This window comes from Bos mutus, chromosome 5, assembly GCF_027580195.1.
Source record: "Bos mutus isolate GX-2022 chromosome 5, NWIPB_WYAK_1.1, whole genome shotgun sequence".
Taxonomy (NCBI): Eukaryota; Metazoa; Chordata; class Mammalia; order Artiodactyla; family Bovidae; genus Bos; species Bos mutus.
The window spans coordinates 70,356,162-70,376,181 of NC_091621.1; the positions used below are offsets into that span (position 1 = coordinate 70,356,162).

The window sequence follows — 20,020 nt, forward strand, 5'->3', positions numbered from 1 at the left end:
TCATTCACAACAACCATGCTAGATTTGCTCTGCTTGTAGACTGCGACCTCCCTTACAGGCTAAGGTTTGTTTCACAGTTCAGTCTGTTTTACATTTCAAAGTCCATAGCAGAGGTATCAAAATTCTCAAAAGCAGGAATGAAAAGTTTAAGCTAAAAGATGGACCAGTAGTGCATTTTCCATTTGAAATCTTTCAAGAAGTTTTAGTCTCAATCCTAGATCCCTGTAGTGTCACAGTAGATAAAGTCATAATGTTAAAACTGTAAAAATAGCTGATTTTATGGTAACACTTCATTCTCAAATGATTATATCACTTCTATATTAGCCAAAATTTTTTCTAACATATTTTTGCTTGTAATAATCTCTTCATATCCAGCAAAGTTGAATTTTATATAGTTTATTGAGGATCCATCTCCTATATTTGAAAAAGAGAGTAAACAAAATATGTATGCCTCACTCAGGTTACAACAGCACATCTGTGTCTCACCCTACAAAACTGTAAGTAGATATTCTATGGTTTTTGGCTTCCCTGGTGGCTCAGATGGTAAAGAATCTGCCTGCAATGCAGGAGACCCCTGGGTTTAATCAGGGAAGATTCCCTGGAGAAGGAAATGGCTACCCACTCCAGTATTCTTGACTGGAGAATTCCATGGACAGAGGAGCCTGGAGGGCTACAGTCCACGGGGTCATAGAGTCAGACATGCCTGAGCAACCAACACACACTCACACATACACACATACAGACACACATAGGTTTACTACATTTTCTTATCTGATAAGATCAAAAGACCTTAATGCCAAAGGCAAAGGGATGCCCTGATTATGATTATCACTTAGAATGCCTAAACCTTAGAAACAATAATAAATCAATAAATAATCACTGCAAATCTTTACAGTGGAAACGTGAAAAGTTCTGAATTAGATAAAGAACACTGTCGCAATTACACAGGGACAAAGGGGAAAAAAAAATTTTTATGACTCTTTCTCTCCTCAGAGCCTAGTGCCTTAATTGACTTTTAGATACTTAACCCTAATTTACATAACTATCCCTCAGTCTCAGCTTCTTGAAATGAAGCTATTTGGAAAACCCTTCTGATTTAAATAGCTAAGCTATTTTAGCTCTCAAGTTTACAGCGATTGTCACCTTTCTTTTAAAATTGCCTGACTGGCAGTGCATCCCCAGGAATAGGCAGCAATTCCCAGCCTAGACTTTAATGCAATGCTCCTCCCTTTCTTCAGGGCTTTGGATTGCAATTTGGCTATAATTAATTCCAGATTGACCAATAGCCAGTGAAGGACGCAACTCACTCTCAGAACAGGATTATTACAACCATTATTTTGTTCTCAATACAGCTGTTCCATCTAGAAAACACAGAAAATACTAACATTTATCTTGCTATTTAATTGCAAATGAGCAAGAAAAGTGAAGGAGCCACAAAAAGACTGTGCCTTTTCATTGTGGATACACAGAAAAAGTAAGCCACTTTGGGGTTGTCTGGGATGAGAGAAAGCTCATAGTTTTTCAACCTTGTCATAATTTTCTAAACTGTAGTTGGGAGGAACTGACATCAAAGCTTTACTTGAAGGTCTATCATAAAGTAGTAAACTCTGTCGCTCCTTCCTTCAAAATACTCAGAATCTGCCCAAATCTCACCACCTTCACTTCTATGATTCTGGTTTAATATAGTATTATTTCTTGGATTAATGTAATTGCTTCTCTCTGCTTTGTGCGTGGCTCCCCTCCTCCCACCTATCTATTCCTTACGAGACAGCCATGTGAGCCCTTAAAATGTAAGTTATGGCAGATCGTGTCTGCTATGGACTGAATTATATCCGCCAAAAGTCAGACACTGAAGCCCTAACTCCCTATGTGATGGTATTTGGAGATGGGGCCTTCTGGAGGAAGATCATCAGGCTTAGAAGGTTAAAAGAATGGGTCCTCATGATGGGATTAGTACTCTCATCAGAATAATCACCAGAGCTTGCTTTGTCTCTCTCTGCCAAATGAAAGGACTCATCCAGTGGCTCAGCAGTAAAGAATCCACCTGCAATGCAGGGGTTGCAGGAGATGTGGATTCAATCCCTGGGTCAGGAAGATCCCCTGGAGAAGGAAATGGCAACCCACTCCAGTATCCTTGCCTGGAGAATCCCATGGACAGAGGAGCCTGGTGGGCTACGGTCCATAGGGTCGCAAAGAGTCGGGCACGACTGAAGCGACTCAGCACACACTCGTGCCATGTGAAGACACAGAAAGCAGGTGAGCGCCTGAAAACCAGGAAGACAGCTCTCGCCAAAACTCAACCATACTGGCACCCTGATCTCAGATTTTCAGCCTGCAGAACTAAGAGAAAATAAATTTCTGTTGTATAAGCCACCCAGTTTGACGGTAGTCTGTTATGGTAGACTGAGCCTCTAAAGAAATGCCTTTGCTCAAAATAAAAGTGCATGTCGTTCAATGGCTAACCAACAGGACTTCACCACTCGGCCCAGCTAGCTCTCAGACTTCATCTCCCCTGACAGTCTCACTCACTCTGCATCAGGCACACTGGTTCTTCAACAAGTCAGATCACCTCTTCCTTAGAGTTTGCACACTCTTTAGGATTTTGAATCAAGTGTCACCATTTCAGCAAGGCATTCCCTGACCATCCACTCTGTTTAAAACTGCAACCCTTCCCCAGCCAACATTTCCAACACTTACTTCTCTACACTACAGTCTCTTAAGTAGTTATTAATTCTAACATTATATAGTTTATTATTTATTTGTTTCTCTCCCCTATTAAAATATAAGCCCAATGAGGATGGGGATTGCTGTCTCTGTGATGACCTGTATATTCTTCAGTATCTAACAGAACAGTGTCTAGTATACAATAGATATTCACAAATGTCATCAAATACATGAAACAATGTTGTTTTCATTTCAAAGAACAAGGAGAAAACGAGTCAATAGACAGCCATGCTTATTTCATTTTCAGGTTGCAAAATCATCCCAGCTGCAAAGTATAGCCTCTTAACAGCCTCAGTCTAGAACTGCCAAGATAATGATCCAAAAACTCAATACTTCTAGTTATCAGCTCACCCATTTTTCACCAACAATTTCCAATACATAAACCCTAATGAGACAGTGGCTCAACTACAACTAATTCATCTTTCACCTCTTTCATCCATATTTGCCAAAAAACAAACAAATAAAAAAAGAGTTCCTTGGTAGTTTAACTGTTGTTGTTGTTGTTTGGTCACTAAGTCATGTCTGACTCGTTTGCAACTCCATGGACTAAAGCCTGCTAGGCTCCCCTGTCCACAGGACTTTGTAAGCAAGAATACTGGAGTGGGTTGCCATTTTCTTCTCCAGAGGATCTTCCCAGCTCAGAGGTCGAACCCACATCTCTGTATTGGGAGGTAGATTCTTTATCATTGAGCTGCCTGCGGAGACCACATCATCACTATTTCTTTATTTTAAAAAAAACATATTTTGTTCATTCACAAAGTAGTCAAAGAGTTGCCTCTTTTTGCTTTCTAATGTGGTAAAGACAGTTTACAGAGGAAGAAGTTGGAGATTACTCGCTCATTCAACAATTGTTTATTGATCATTTACCTTGGGTCAACCACTGTTCTAGGCAGAGAGGACAGAGCAGCAGACAAAGAGACCAAAATGTCTATCCTCACAGAACATTAACATGTGGCAGAGGAGGAGAGGTAGCTTAGAGACAAATAATAAAAGAAAACACAAATAAAACACATGTTGGGGAAGTAATTATAAGTGCTATGGAGAAAAGTAAGCCAGCAAAAAGACGTGGGGAGTGATCAGCAAGGCTGTGATTTAGCAGCAGGATCAAAGAAGACCTCACTGGAAATGGTGATATTTCAGCCATGTACATATCTGTTCTGGGCTGATGGAAGAATGACTGTGAATACCCAAGACTAGAGCACACTTGGTATGTTGGAGAAAAAACAAGGATGGCGCTGCAGCTGAGACAGAGAGACTGAGCAAGAGAGAAGCAGGCGATAAAGTTGGAGAGGCCAGATCCTCAAGGGTCTTGCAGGCCAAAGGGAGAATTCTGGATTCTATTACTTTACTATTTTTTAAGATACCTTTTTTTTTTTAATTGGAGTATAATTGATTCTTGCCTGGAGAATCCCACAGACAGAGGAACCTGGCAGGCTACAGTCCATGGGGTCGCAAGAGTTGGACACGACTTAGTGACTAAACCACCACATAATTGCTTTACAATGTTTTGTTAGTTTCTGTTGTACAATGAGGTGAATCAGTGTATGTATACATGTATCCCCTCCCTCTTGGGCCTCCCACCCCACTAGGTAACCACAGAGTACCAAGCTGGGCTCCCTATGATATACCACAGGTACCCACTAGCTACCTATTTCACACATGGTGGTATATTTATGTCAAATCTAATGTCCCCATTCATCCCAACCCTCCCCTTCCCCCATGTGTCCACGTGCCTATTCTCTACATCAGCATCTCTATAGTTCCATCTACAGCTCCATCTCTGCGGTGGAACTAGGTTCATCTATACCATTTTTCTACACTTCACAAATGTGTTAATATATGATATTTTAACGGGAATCCATTGGAATGTTTGAGCAGGAGTGAAACATCACCAGGTAAGTTCAATATCCTTCCCCAAAACTGGGTAAATTCAAGCATCTCATTTTCTCAGACCACTTTAACTTTAAAGTTCAATGAGGTTGAACTGTTGAGCTAGGCAAGAATGAGAACAGTAGCTATGGAAATGTGAAGAAGTGATCAGACTCCAAACACATTTAGATTGTGGGGTCAAAAGAGTTTATTGATGGCTTAGATGTGTAACATGCAAGAAAAAGACACTAAATCCAAGGATTTTTTTTTTTTATCTGAACAACTTTTGAAGGGATGAAGCTCTCCTTTACCGAAATGGGGAAGATTATGAAGGGAAGAAGATTGTGGTTTAGGAATTGAAGATAAATTTGAGCATGTTAATTTAAGATATTCATTAGACATCCAAATGTAGATATCAAACAGCCAGTAGGAGGTACAAGTTTGGAGTTGAGGAGCAAGAACCAGGCTGGAAATATAAATTTGGGAATCCAGTATCAGCAGATGGCATTTAAGCCAAGAGGCTGGATGAAGTCACCACCAAGGCAGGTATCAAAGAGAAGAGAAGCAAAACCGGAGTCCTGGGCACTCCAGTATTGAGCAGCTAGAGAGGGGAAGAGGAGAAAAAATTAGACTTTCAAAGAATGTCCGGTGAGAACAAACAAACCCCTCAAACAGGAAAATGCATTGCCTTGAAAGACAAATGAAAAATGTGTTTCAAGGATTTGGAGAGAGCAACTGTGTCGATACTGTTGACAGCTCAAGATGAAGACTGAGAATTGCCCACTGGATTTGGCAATGTGGAAGCATTATTGAACTTCAGAAGAGCAGTTTTAATACAGTGTTGGGGGCAAAAGCCTGATTCAGAGTGCACTCAAGAGACAAGAAAAAGCAAGAGATTGGAGTCAGTACAGACGGACAACTCTTTCAAGCAATTTAGCTGTGAAATAATGGAGAGAAATGGCGTAGCAGCTGCAGTGAGTATGGATGTGTGTGGTTAGGTTGAGAGAAAGAGAATCATGTTTTTAATGCTGATGAGGAAAGACCCAATAAAGCGGGAGAACTGAGGATATAGGAAGGAGAAGAGAGAACAGCTGAAGGGATGTCCTTGAGCGAATGAGAGAGAATGGGGCCAGGTGCACCAAAGGAGAAGGCGCCCATGACTGGACCAACACACCCACATTACCAGGAAAGAAAGCAGACCATACGGCACAAGGCTGGTGCAGTGATGAACAACACAAGAAAATGCTGAAAGAAGTTATTTCCTGGGACCTCTCTGGTGGTCCAGTGGTTAAGAATCCACCTTGCAATGCAAGAGATACAGGTTTGATCCCTGGTCCAGGAAGACCTCACATACCATGAGACAACTAAGCCTGTGCACCCCAATTATTGAAGACTGCATGCTTAGAGTCTGCACTCTGCAGCAAGAGAAGCCCTGACATCCCAATGATGGAGACGGAAATGGCAGCCCACTCTAGTGTTCTTGCCTGGAGAATCCCATGGACAGGGGAGCCTGGCGGGCTGTAGCCATGGGGTCACAAGAGTCGGACACGACTGAGCAACTAAACCTTAAATCTAAAGAACAGCCCTTGCTTACGGCAACTAGAGAGGGCCCTGACACACCAAAGAAGATCCAAAGTTATTTCCTAGTTTAAAAGCATAACTGAAAGGGCCAACTACCTCTGCTGTAATATGTAAAATAATGCTTCAGAGGCCTCTATAACTAAGTTCTGATTAAGTTAAACACTTTCAAAACTTGCATTTGTTTTCAGGATAAAAAATCTTTCACAACAACCCTAATTAAATTAGTGGAAATTTATACTTAGGAGTAAATCCAAATTTGTGAAGCTCTGAAATTTTTAAAACTAGAGAAGGAGGGAGGTGGGTGGTAAACAAATTGAACATGTCACAATATTGCAAACTAGCTAAATAATGATAAACTTCTCTTCCACTAGACTGGAAGCTTCTAGCAGAAGAGGCCATTTAAAATCCATTGCTGAGTACAATACACATAGTAACTACTCAATAAATGCTTGTCAAATTAATTAGTTAATTCAGTTCTATAGCTGGTTTGTGTTGCACTCCATCTGGCATACTTGTAGTTTGCTAGTTTACAGCAGTAACAATCTCATGCATCATTCCCACTAAAATGCATTGTTTTCATTGATTTGTTTATTTCTATTTTGCATTAGTAATTGAATATCATAAACACTGAGCATCGTATATGTGGTTTGCTTGCTAGTACAATCTTAGAAGTGTACAGCACGTAATAGCTGCAAAACAGCTTTACAAGAACAGCTAAATGGCCATATTATAGAATAATTAATGAAGGAGAAAATGCCTTGTTAAACTGTGTTAAAATAATTGTTAAATATTGAAGTAACTGTGTCCATTTTAATAGGGTTTGGTGTTGTTTCAGCACAAATGGTTGTCAGAATGAAGGTTAGCAACATATAAAAAATATTTTCCAATAAAAGGCATGATAACTGCTCTTTGGGTTGATGAGAAAATCACCACGTGAAGGGTTTCTCAGAAATAAATTACCTTCATAAATGGGAGAGCATATTTATTTGATTCCTAAGAGGAAGGAAAAGGATAGTCATTTGAAGAAACTTACTTCTCTATAGGACTTAGTAAACTAGAAGGCAAAGAACTGCTTCATCTGATTCCCTAAAAAATGCACTAGTAATGTTAACCCACAGAGAGACCTTTATGTTAGTTCCCATCAAGAAACCATATCATTAAATAGCTCCAGTGTATATTCAAATATTTTTAGGAATTCTGATTGAAGAAAACACTTTGGGAGTGAACAGACATTATACATAATTACAGCAGACAATATAAAGACCATGTGCAGAATAGATAGCTAGTGGGAAGTTACTGGACAACACAGAGAGCTCACCTGGGTGTTTTGTGATGACTTAGAGGGGCGGGATTGGAGGCGGGATACGGGAGGGGGTGAGGGGGTGGGGTGCAGGGTGGGAGGGAGGGAGGCTCAAGAAGGAGGGAATATGCGTATACTTACAGCTGATTCACACTGCTGTACAGCAGAAACCAACACAACATTATAAGGCAACTATCCTCCAATTAAAAATAAATATAAACAAAAAAGAGCTTCTAGAGATTTTATTTTAAAAAGTAGTATTACTTGAGGCTATCAATGAAACATATATACACTATTCAATATTTACCTAATCAAAAAGAAGGTAAGAAAAGTCATAATTTTAAAAATTACATCTCTAATGATAACTATGAGATGTATTGATATAATTAAAATGAGAATAGTATTAAATGATTATCATCTCAAATGTACCCACTACTTAAAGAAAAAAGATATATAATCACAGAGAGTGAAATCTATAGCAGTCAACACAAATATTTTATGAAGGAAAAAACTCCAGTTTTACTATTCACAAATAGCAAATCCTGATCCTCATCACCATCACCACCACCTCCATCATCAACACCACAATAAAGAAATGGATGTATCTGTTATAGCTTAAACAAAACTCAATCATTAAAACTAACCTTTCTTATTCATGAAGTTCAGTAATGCAAGTTATCCCATAGCTTCTCTATTCCTTTATAGGAAAACAGACTTAGCTTTCCCTACCACGCAGTTCTCAAAATGACTTCTCCCCTTTCTTCTCCACCTCCGACTAAAGTTGTTTCTTTTTTCAGGACTCAAGTAAAGATAAAGCTTCTTTTTATGTGCATTCCATGCCTACAGCATTCCAATGATCCCAAAGCCTTGACCACATGGTTCTACATTTTTGCCCTACAAAATTTTGGAGCTTAATTATATTCCATATAGTGTGAGTCTCTAATCCATTCATTCCTATAAATATCATATTCTCTCCTTAATAAAATCACAACCTCCCTGAAGCCAGAAATTCTTCTTACAAAATAACTATGCTTCCTCTACAAGTATAGCAGTGTGCCAGGAAAGTAATATATTCTTCATAAAAGCATGTTGTCTTTAAAAGAAATAATCGAGCAAACTCCTTTATAGAATGTACTGATTTACAAACTATACAGTAACAGCAAATAAAACTGAAAACTACTTCCATAATTAATGGAAATTTAATAGGATGAATAACAAAATATTCCAGTAGAAGTCTGAGTCACTTTATCTGCCATCTAATTGACTTTTAAAGAGTCCATCATGAAAAAAACTTTTAAAATACACATCTTCTAGTAATGAAACTGTAAGTCACGCCTCTTTTTTAAACAAGTTTTCTATAAGAACCACATATCACTTTTTAACATGAACATGAAATTGACAAAAATAGCTATTCCACTATTCCTCTAGCAATCAAATTACTTAGTTTATTAAGGTGATTTAGATTTTAATTTCTGAATTCTCAAAATTTCTGGAATCTGTTTCACCAGATTCTTAAGATTCTGGAATTTAAAAACATGGTTTTGGGTTACAAATCCACTATTTCCTGCTGTGTGATTCAAAAACATAGTAACTTAGTGCCTAAATTTTGTCACCTGGAAAATGAGAAAAAGCCTCAAAAGTATGTAGTAAAGATTAAACAGGTTAAAAGATGCAAAGCCTTTAAGAATGGCCCACACTTAATAAACACAAGCCCATTTGCTTTTGTAGTTATATTCAATTGTTTTGAAGATAGGAGGAAAGATAAGTTAATTCTTTATATGTCTATAACAACCATCTTTTAAAGTAAACCTCCATGCCTCAGAGAGTTCTCAAGAAAATAGGGCATAGACCTATAGAAAGGCTTGCTTTACTATATCAAGTAGACTCTACACCTTACATTGCAACTTAGCAGTAATGAAGAGAAAATCTCTACAAACTTTATACAAATACTATAGTATCAGTATAAGTTTCCTTAGACTAGTATACCAAGCTCCTCTGTCCATGGTATTCTCCGTGAATAAGAATATTCTCCAGGCAAGGACACTGGAGCAGGTAGCCATTTCCTTCTTCAAGGGATCTTTCGGGACGAGGGATTGAACCCGAGTCTCCTGCAATACAGGCAGATTCTTTACTGTCTGAGCCAGCCGGGAAGCCTAATATAGTTTCAATTATCTAATAGATTTAAAAACAAACTCTTACACAGCACACACTGGCTGCCTATTTGGGCTTTAAAATGTTACAGGAATATTGTTATGCAACAAGGAGAATCAATCTTGTTCTAACAGCAAGCATCAGAATTTCTTTTAGGGAACTACTCTGAGAAACTACTTGTAGTGAAACTTAAATCCTTAGAGATGAGCTAATACGAGATGATGCAGTGGCAGAGAAATGTAAACTGTTCAGCATTAGAAATGAACAAGATTTTGGGAAGAGAGAAGACATTGCTGAGTTTATGACAGAAGAGCGAAGTGATATTTTTAAGAAAAGAAGGATTCAGTATTAGGTTTTAAAGGTTTGTTTTGGGATTTTGCAATGTCTAACACCATGACATTCACAATTGCACACATCTCTGCAAACCTTCAGTAGAGTCAGGTGAGCTGGTGGAGAGTGTTCTTATCCATGTGTTTCCTCTCCAGGTTTTCTAATGCAAATCAAAGAAAGAGGAAAGTTCCCATCCCCCTTGATGTAGCTTGGGACAGGAACAACATAAGAGGTGAGGAAGTGATCTGTTCACAGAAACAGTGCTTATCAAGAGGTGAGCATTTTTAAAACACAAATATTTCTCCTTGTCCATTAGAACTCTCCCATGGGGAATTTTCAGAAATGCTGGTCTGTGGTCTGCACTCACTTTCTCTAGTTTCTGCATCCTCTCCCCAGTGTACCCCTATTTGCTCTTGAACACACCCATCAGGCCTCTGACCTAAAACCACTCCTGCCAAGGTCACTAGTTACTTTCACATGGTAGCCTCAGTGTATGATCAATTCTCAGTCCTCATCTGTCTTCACTAGATGCCTGGAAATATCGCATATATCTGCTTCTTTAGGGTCTCAATCAGTGGCTTCCTCCCCATGGCCCTTCTCTAGCTCCAAATCTAACCTCTAAACATCAGGTCAGTCATTCCTTGCTCCTATTCTCTTTCTACCTGCTCTCACAACTTTGGTGATCCCATCCAGCCTCAAAGTTTTATCCATCATAACACACTGACAAACGTGTGTCTCTAGCTGGATTCCTCAATCAATTTCCATATTCATAAATTCAACTGTCTACTTGAATTTCCTAGAAACATCAAGCTGCCACTTAAATGTTTAAAATGATCTCTTTCCGCACTCCTTTCTCAGTAAATGACAATTCCATCCTTCTAGTTATAAGGCACAAAATCTTGGAATCACTCACAGTACCTCTCTTTCCCTCAGATCTCACGTCTGGCTCATCGCTGTCTCTACTTCCAAGATATGCCTAGGATTGGACCACTTCTGACTATCTCACTCTTAAGATCCCAGTCCAAGCAACTATCAAACTGTGCCTGCATTTTGCCATAGCCTCTTGGCTGGTTTTCGTGTCTCTGTCCTTTCTCCCAGGTCTTTCCATCTCAGCCATCATAACAGCTCTTGGTAGAGGGAGACTGTCACGCGCACTGTGGGACACTTAGCAGCACCGCTCGTCTCTACCCACTAAATGCCGGTAGTACACTCCAGCAGTCCCTCTTGAGTTATGAGAAACAAAAACATCTTCAGATGTTAGCAAGTGCCTCTGAGGTACAAAATCACCCTTGGTGAAGGACCATTGCCCTACAGTGTGTTCAACCTCGTGAATACACTTTTATAACAGAAACCAGATAATGTAATACTTCTGCTCAAAACTGAACAATAAATCTCCGTCTTATTAAAAAAAAAAAAACAACTAAAATCCTTACCACAGCCTGCTGGCCCTACATTTGTCACACACTCATCACTCCCTGACCTCATCTGCTATTTCTCAACCCATTAAATCACTCTCCTCCAATCATACTTGCCTTTTTGCTATTCCTCAAATACATGAAAGCCCCCATCTCAAAATCTGGGCACTGTGTTCCTTCTGGCTAGAGTCCTTGCTCCATGATATCCCCTTGGCTTACCCCTTTACTCCCTTAAGTTCTCTGCTCCAAAGTCAGCTTCCCAATAAGGCTTTCAATATCCCCCTATTTAAAAACTTCAGCCTTTTCTCCATGCGCCATCTGCTCCCCACACTTCCTACCCCTACACTCCATCTCTGTTTTTTATTTGTCTAGTTTTGGCTGGGCTGGGTCTTTGTTGCCGTGTGCAGGTTTTCTTTAGTTGTGGCGAGCGGGGTCTACTCTCCAGGTGGGTGCACAGGCTTCTCATTGCGGTGGCGTCTCTTGCTGTGGCACACCAGCTCTAGGGCACGTGGGCTTCAGGAACTTCGGCTTCTCATCTCAGTAGTCGTGGCTAGAGGGCGCTGGAGGGCAGGCTCAGTAGCTGTGGTACATGGCTTAGGTGCCCCGTAGCATGTGGGATCATCCTAGACCAGGGATCAAACCCATATCCCCTGCATTGCAAAGTGGACTCCCAACCACTAGACTGCCAGGGAAGCCCTGGCTTATCTTTATTGGCCCTTATCTTCATTTGATATGCTACGCTGCTGCTGCTGAGTGGCCTCAGTGCTGTCTGACTCTGTACGACCCTATGCACTGTAGCCTGCCAGGCTCCTTTGCCCACGGAATTCTCCAGACAAGAGGACTAGAATGGGCTGTCATTTCCTTCTTCAGAGGGGATAAAAAGTAAGGATTTGTCCAAATGCTTCTGTGCTTCGGAATTTTTATGTAGGGAGTATTTGGAAAGCATACTTACAAATCTGTTAACATGTGGCTCTAAATATCCACAGGTATATTAAAAAAAAAAAGTAGAGCTTTCAGAGAAAATGTTCAAACTGCAGGGGCTGTGGAAATTCCACTAGATACATAAAAAGGAGTGTGCTGGGGTAAGTCAAATCATTCAATTATATATGCCATAAGGCAACTTACCAAGTAATAGTAACAGCAAACACAGCTCTTTTCTATGGATGAAAGCCCACATGGTCCAATTGTGAGTGAAAGAGAGGAACAGAATGCTTCCTGCTGCAAGCAGACAGTTATGGGGAACCCCCCGAGGTTATAAATTGAGCTCCTCTACTAATTACCGGTCTGAAGGGGACAAAGATCCACATTTTATCTCCCTTGCTGATGTGCAGCACAAGCACTGGTGAATTTTACATCAGGGTCAGGCTGGGACGTCCCCAGCCTGCTTTACTTGGAGGAGAAGAACAGTGTCGCCCCATGCAAATGGGGTCAGGTCTTCCTTTCTGCCTTGGGTGCCTACCAGGGAGATGTCAGTACAACAGATCCTGACAGGGAAATTGATATTGACGAGGGAGTAAAGAAGGCAGAGCAAAACAAAACACAGATCTTATTTGAAATAAAAATTTGTTTAGAAATTTGAAAGAAAAGCTTAGAGATTCAAGGTTACATGTTTCAAAAGACCTCAGAATTTTGTACCATCACTCATTAAAACTGTTTGCTGTACCCATTGACAACAACATCAATTATTCTATTTTCTGAATCGCTGATGGTAAGACCACTAAATCTACACAGCAGGCAGTTACTTTAGTGAAATAGGCCTATCTCCAGAGAGAGAGAAGAACTTGTGGTTCAAATGTTAATACTTTTGATCAGGTAAGTACTTTACTTTTGTCAGTAAGTGATAACTCTTATGTAGACGTTCATTAACAATGTTCCTGAGAAGGATAATGGATGGGGAAGAAGGGTTGAGGCACAACAAACTGTGACGATGTAATATTTCAAAACATGTTTTCTGAGAAGCAAAAATAACTTCAGCATTTCTAATGGATATAGGAGATATATATGTGATGGACAGGGAGGCCTGGTGTGCTGCGATTCATGGGGTCACAAAGAGTCAAACACGACTGAGCGACTGAACTGAACTGAACTGAGATAGATAGGTAGATAGATAGATAGATAGATAGATAGATAGATACACACACATATACACCCTTTCTAACTTCCTGGAACATCATAGCTCACCCCCTGCAAAAGTAGCAGTTTCATTCAAATTAGGAAAACAAAATTCATTCATTTATTCATATAACAAATAATTATTGAACTTTCTTTGTAAAAGAAAGACATGTGAATACAATCTCCATCATTGCAATTTTCCGAGTCTCTTGCTTTTATTCTACTTACTATAACTGTGGACTCAAAATATGACTGACTGAATAAAAATAATCTAAAGGATAACCAATAAATTCATGTCTGACATCTGAGAATTAGGAAACAGAAACCAATCAATGAGTGCCTGCTTAGTGTAAAATATTGAATAGTTCTGGGAATCATCAAGACCTAGCTTGAAATCCCAAATCCTTTTCTATTGGCTGTCTGAGTGAACTGAGACTCCCAAGTCTCAATTTCCTTATGTGGAAAGTATTCTAACAGTACCTACCCTCAGAGCAGTTACAAGGATTAAATGAGATGTTGGCAAGCATCCCTCCATAGTACTTATTCAACAAATTAGCTATTTGGGTTATCTTTTGGAAGCTTAAAGTTCCATAATGCCTTTCTTAATTCCTATGAGCAACACTAAATTTTATTTTACCTCTTCAGAAGAAACTATTTTCTGTTCTCATCTTCTCTAAAAATAAAACCCTTGGAATGTTTCAGATACATGCATGAATAAGAAATTCCACTTCCAAGGAGTCCTTCCAACACAATAACCAAGAAAATTCTTACCTAGTTTTGGCAAGGAATAGGGCACGTTAAAGTAGTCTTCATAAAATTCTATTAATCTCTTTGCTATATGGAGCGCATAGTCCCCGGATCCTCTTCTGATAGCATCGGGTCTTGCATACAAGCGTACCTAATTTAAAATATATATAAAAGTTACTTTAGCCTTTTGATACTTGAATTTTATCTTCCCCGCATGTATAAATCTACACAAATCACTTCAAATACTGCAAAAATTAAGCATCATTCTTGTTCATATATCAAAGCACACTGGGACTGAAATAACCAAACTTAAACAATTAAAGTAACCAAGTTGAGCAAGTCACAATTTCCCGGCTTTACAAGTTGACACAGAGAAGATTTATACACCTTGCATCAAAATAAATATTCAAAGTTATCACTTACATGTGCTTGCTAGAGATAGGAAGGTATGGTGGATTAGTATAATGGTTCCCTGACTATGTTGAAAGCAGGTAGGATGCGGTGACTCGGCAGGAGAGAAAATTCATGGTTTGTTAAAGATATACTGCAACAAGCTTTGGAAGTATTACCAGGCTGAACAAAAAACTAATTTATGCTTCTACTTTTCTTTGGAACCAACTATCCAACTGTCCTTATTCTCAATATGCAAAGCAGGAATAGAAAACTCTTCATGTACACAAATGATTGCCATTCTGGAAGGCTGTCTTGAGGAAGGCAACTGCTCCCAGGCTTCAAAACCAGCTGAAATAATTCATATTTCTAACACAATCCAGATACTTACTATTGATTTTCAAATCAAGCATTGTGTATTATCTAGTCCTTGGCCAAAAGGAGCCTGAGGCAAATAACATAAAACTGAACAAAACTAACAACTGTACAGAAAAGGTTAAAATGAGATTAGTTTTCTTAAAGCTTTCATAAAGCTATCCAGCATCTTTCTTTCCAAAGGCTAAATCTATTTTTCACAGATGTGGTTCCTAATCCTCATATCAATTCTATGAATAAGAAATATGTGCTTTGTGGAGCACTGGAGAGCCCCGCAGCCCAGGAGTTGGGTTTTATTCCTACTCTGCCGTTAACTAAGCTGTGTGATATTGAACAAATTACTTAACCTCTTCCAGTCTCAAAAGTTCTCCTTTATAAAATGAAGGCATTGGCCACCAGCTGGTTGCTAAAGTGCTTTTCAGTCCTAAAACACATTACTTCCAATCCCATTTTACAGATAAAAGATCTTTGCAAATCACTAAAAACATAAATAGATGACTCTGCATGTGGAAATGGATATTTATATACAACAGGAAGACAAAAGAAAGCTGCACTCAATCATATAAAAATTGATTTTACAATTAACTCTTTATTATCCTTGCTTCAGGAAAGAGAACAGAGATGTGTGTAATCAAAAAGAGCAAAATGTCAACAAAAATACATTCTGACTTTGCTAGAAAGATCTGTAATTCAACAATATATTCACCAAATTCAATGACTATTATGTACTGAAATTGTGAAATGCCTTCTCAGCTGACAGTCAAATGAAATAACAAATGTTGTTTGCAGTCACCTGCAGTTTTGGTTGGCAGGAGGATGAAACCACAAACTATCAGGAGACACCATCTGCAACAGCAGAACCTAACACTCTCAGAGAGACAGTGGTCGCGATCTGCTACCCTTGACATCAACTGCTTATAAACATGAAAGGTCTTGAATTCCCAAAAACCAAATCCTAAGGAAAACATGAGTGCACAGGTGATTTATTAAGGAAGTGTTCTCAAGGGCAAACCTACAAGGGAGCAAGGGAAGCAATATAAGAAAGCATAAAAAGCCAAGCAAGGGTGCAATTTCAAGTGAAGTCCTGGCCTCGGCCTAATCCTACAGGGAGTCCTAGCTTGTAAATTGCACTGGCAAGTTTGTGCTGCCTTGAAGCAAGAGAGCTCCCATATTCCTGCTCCTCAGTCATTGGATACTGGTTACCAAGGGGAAAGCATTAAATTCCAGGCGTTTGCTTTTGGAGCATCTGGATGACATAGTTCCAGTGGCTCAAGGATAGTCCTTGGGAGGAGACTTCAGATGTGAGCTGTTAGAAGCAGAACAGGGAAAGCTGGGGGATGAGCACCCCAGACAAAAAGGAGACCTGGCCTGTGCACTGACAGCTCACACCACAGATGAGAATCGGTCAGGCCTGCATTCGTTCCCTCAATATTTATTTGGCAGCTGTTTTGCACCAGGGCCTGGACTAAGCCTTTTTAAATGAGTGATGAAAAAGACAGGTTCTCTAATTAGAGATGATCCAAAGCATTGCTGAGAACAAAAAGCAATAAAGGTGGAACTCCCATTCTCAAAGACCTTCCTATTCATAGGTAAATTAATTATAGTAACAGTGAATGGTAAAGTCTAAGTGCCAAGTGGATACTGAGGAGAACCTTCTCAGAAGGTTCAAGGTGAAGTAAATAGTAAATTCATATGCAAACCATAACCAGGACCATTGCAAAATAATGCAGCAAAAGGTCACTGATTTTACTCCTAAGAAACATCATTGATTTTGGTAGAAACATGGCCATTCCTATCAGTCAACTCTACCAGTCAGTCAAGCTATCTATATGCCCAGACAAGAGATGCACAATTAAATCAATCTAGTTGTCAAGATTTGATGGAAATGATCCAATTTAAGTGAGAAGCATACCCATGTTTAGTACAGGGTCTTCATTTGTTCATTTAAACATTTATCACATATCTGCTGTGTGCCAGGCAATGTACTAGAGAGTAGAAATAGAACAATAAAAATGTCTGCCACAAAGTAAGCAAAGCATTTACTCTTACTTCTCTTAAGAGGCTCACAATGTGGAGAACCAAACTAATCAACAGCAAAATACAATGTGAGAAATTGCATTTTGCCTTCCCTCCCGTTACAACCTGACCTCCTGTAATTTAATAGAACGAACACCCATTGCAAAGGACTGAGCTCCTGTCCAAGGCCCAACCACAGTCTATCCTTCCCGCCTTTTCAAAGACATTGTTCTCAAAATTCTCCCCTTCATGGCCTGTATCACCAGTTTAGGCTCCCATACTGGATCCTTTCATCAGCAAATACTCTGCATCATTTCCTATGTTTAACAAAAAGTCTTTCTTGACTACAGTTCCTCCAGCTATGGTTTCCAGCAAGAGTGCTTAAAAGATGCTTACTCCTTGGAAGGAAAGTTATGACCAACCTAGATAGCATATTCAAAAGCAGAGACATTACTTTGCCAACAAAGGTCCATCTAGTCAAGGCTACGGTTTTCCCTGTGGTCATGTATGGATGTGAGAGTTGGACTGTGAAGAAGGCTGAGCACCAAAGAACTGATGCTTTTGAACTGTGGTGTTGGAGAAGACTCTTGAGAGTCCCTTGGACTGCAAGATCCAACCAGTCCATTCTGAAGGAGATCAGTCCTGGGATTTCTTTGGAAGGAATGATGCTAAAGCTGAAACTCCAGTACTTTGGCCACCTCATGTGAAGAGTTGACTCATTGGAAAAGACTCTGATGCTGGGAGGGATTGGGGGCAGGAGGAGAAGGGGACGACAGAGGATGAGATGGCTGGATGGCATCACTGACTTTATGGACATGAGTCTGGGTGAACTCCGGGAGTTGGTGATGGATAGGGAGGCCTGGCGTGCTGCGATTCATGGGGTCGCAGAGAGTCGGACACGACTGAGCAACTGAACTGAACTGAACTGAACTGAACATAGAATTTCTATATAATTAGAATTAACATAACTTACTTTACTTCTATATAGTTAGAATTAACATCTTCCCTTACTTTCCTTTTATATAGTTAGAATTCACATATGACCAGAACATTCTCAAAATGAAAAGCAGCACTTAGCCTGAGATAATAGGTATCACCTGGACTCTGGGGAGGTTCCTCTGGAGAAGGGAATGCCAACCCACTCCAGTATTCTTGTCTGGAAAATCCCATGGACAGAGGAGCCTGGCAGGCTACAGTCCATGGGCTCAGAAGAGTCGGACACAACTGAGTGACTAAGTCACGTTGCCCATTTATACTCCCTGTTTCTAGTCTCTCTTGCATTCGCCACCACAAGGCTTTTATTCCCACTGCTCCACCAAACATGCTCCCATCAACGTCGCTACTGGCCCCAGGATGCCAAATCCATCAGCTCCCAGTCTTCGACATGCTTAGCTTAGCAGCAGCATTTGACACAGTGGATCCTCTCCCCTCTTTCAAAGGCTTCCTTCACTTAACTTCAATCTTACTTTCCTTCCATCTGACTGATCACTCCTTCTCAGTCTCTCAGCTGATTCATCCTCATCCTTTCCCTCATTCCTCTCACTTCTTAATATTGGAAGGTCTCAGATTTCAAACCATAGACCTCATTTCTCTGCCTACAGTTAGTCCCTTGGAGATAGCAGCAAGTCTCATGGTTATAAATGCTGAAGACCTACCCCATAATTCCAGACTTCCAACTTCCCACTGGACATTTCCATTTGGATACTGAACAAGCATCTCAAACTTAACATGTCTAAAATCCAAACTCCCAATCGTTCTCTCTTTTTCTCTCTCTCTCTCTTACACATAGATGCGCACACACACACACACACACACAGATACCTAACCCTCCAGAAGTATTTCCATCCAGCTGCCCAAGTTCAAATACCTCAAAACCATCCTTGTTTGCCCTCTTTCACACTCAAGGATGACTCAAGAGAGACAAAATTAGAAAAGTGAAGAAAGGCATACGGATAAGTAAAGAAAAACTTCAAATTAAAGAAGTACTTTTAAACCAAATTGTAGATGATTAACTGCTATAGGCATAGGCAGAGTCGAGGATTTTAAGCTACAGAATGACATAATCAGAATTAAGTTTTCAGCTGCAGTCCCGGCGGCTGCAGAGAAGGAGGGAGGGAAGCACAAAGCTGACTGCACACTGCGAGAGATCAAACCCTGAGCCTCTGGAGTGGGAGCACTGACTCCAACAGCCTAGACTACCAGAGAACTAATCCTAGGGAGCATCAGATAGAGAGAACTCACACAAAGGAAACCACTTGAATACAAGACCTGGCATGACTCAACCACCAGTTAGCACCCTGTGCAGGATGCCTCATCTGAACAACAAACAAAACAAAAATACAAACCCAGTCATCAGCAGAGATCACCTCACTCAGCCTTGCCCATCAGAGGAAAAACAAACAAGCAAAAACTCAGCACAAATCTCACCCCACAAGAAGCTCACACAAACCATTGGATCAACCTTTGGAGAACAGAAACCAAAAGGAAGAAAGAATTCAACCTTCTTCAAGGAAAAAATTCAACTTTCCTCGAAGCCTGGGGAAAAGAGACCTCAAACACAATAACTTAAATAAAATAAAATAAAAAGGCAGAGAAATACCACACAAATGAAGGAATAAGCTAGAAACACAGAAGTCCAAGCAAATGAAGAGGAAATAGGAAAATTACCTGAAAAAGAATTCAGAAAAATGATAGTAAAGATGATCAAAAACCCTGAAAGCAAAATGGAGAAAATGCAAGAATCAATTCACAAAAACCTAGAATAATTAAAGAATAAGCATACAGAGACAAACAACACAATTGCTGAAATTAAAAATACTGTAGAAGAAATCAATAGCAGAGTATCTGAAGCAGAAGACTGAATCAGTGAACTAGAAGATAAAATGGTGGAAATAACTTCTGAAGAGCAGAATAAAGTAAAAAGAATGAAAAGAGCTGAGGACGGTCTCAGACACCTCTGGGGCCATATCAAACACGCCAACATTCGAATTATAGGGGTCCCAGAAGAAGA

General features: G+C 39.9%; 1 protein-coding gene across 1 annotated transcript in view; it reads right to left on the minus strand.

Annotated features, from left to right (window-relative positions):
* TRHDE (thyrotropin releasing hormone degrading enzyme) overlaps positions 1 to 20,020 on the minus strand; it is a 446,473-nt gene that overhangs the window by 286,305 nt on the left and 140,148 nt on the right. Inside the window, 1 exon segment of the mRNA XM_070371007.1 lies at positions 14,254 to 14,380. Within this exon segment, the coding sequence (XP_070227108.1) occupies positions 14,254 to 14,380 (127 nt within the window).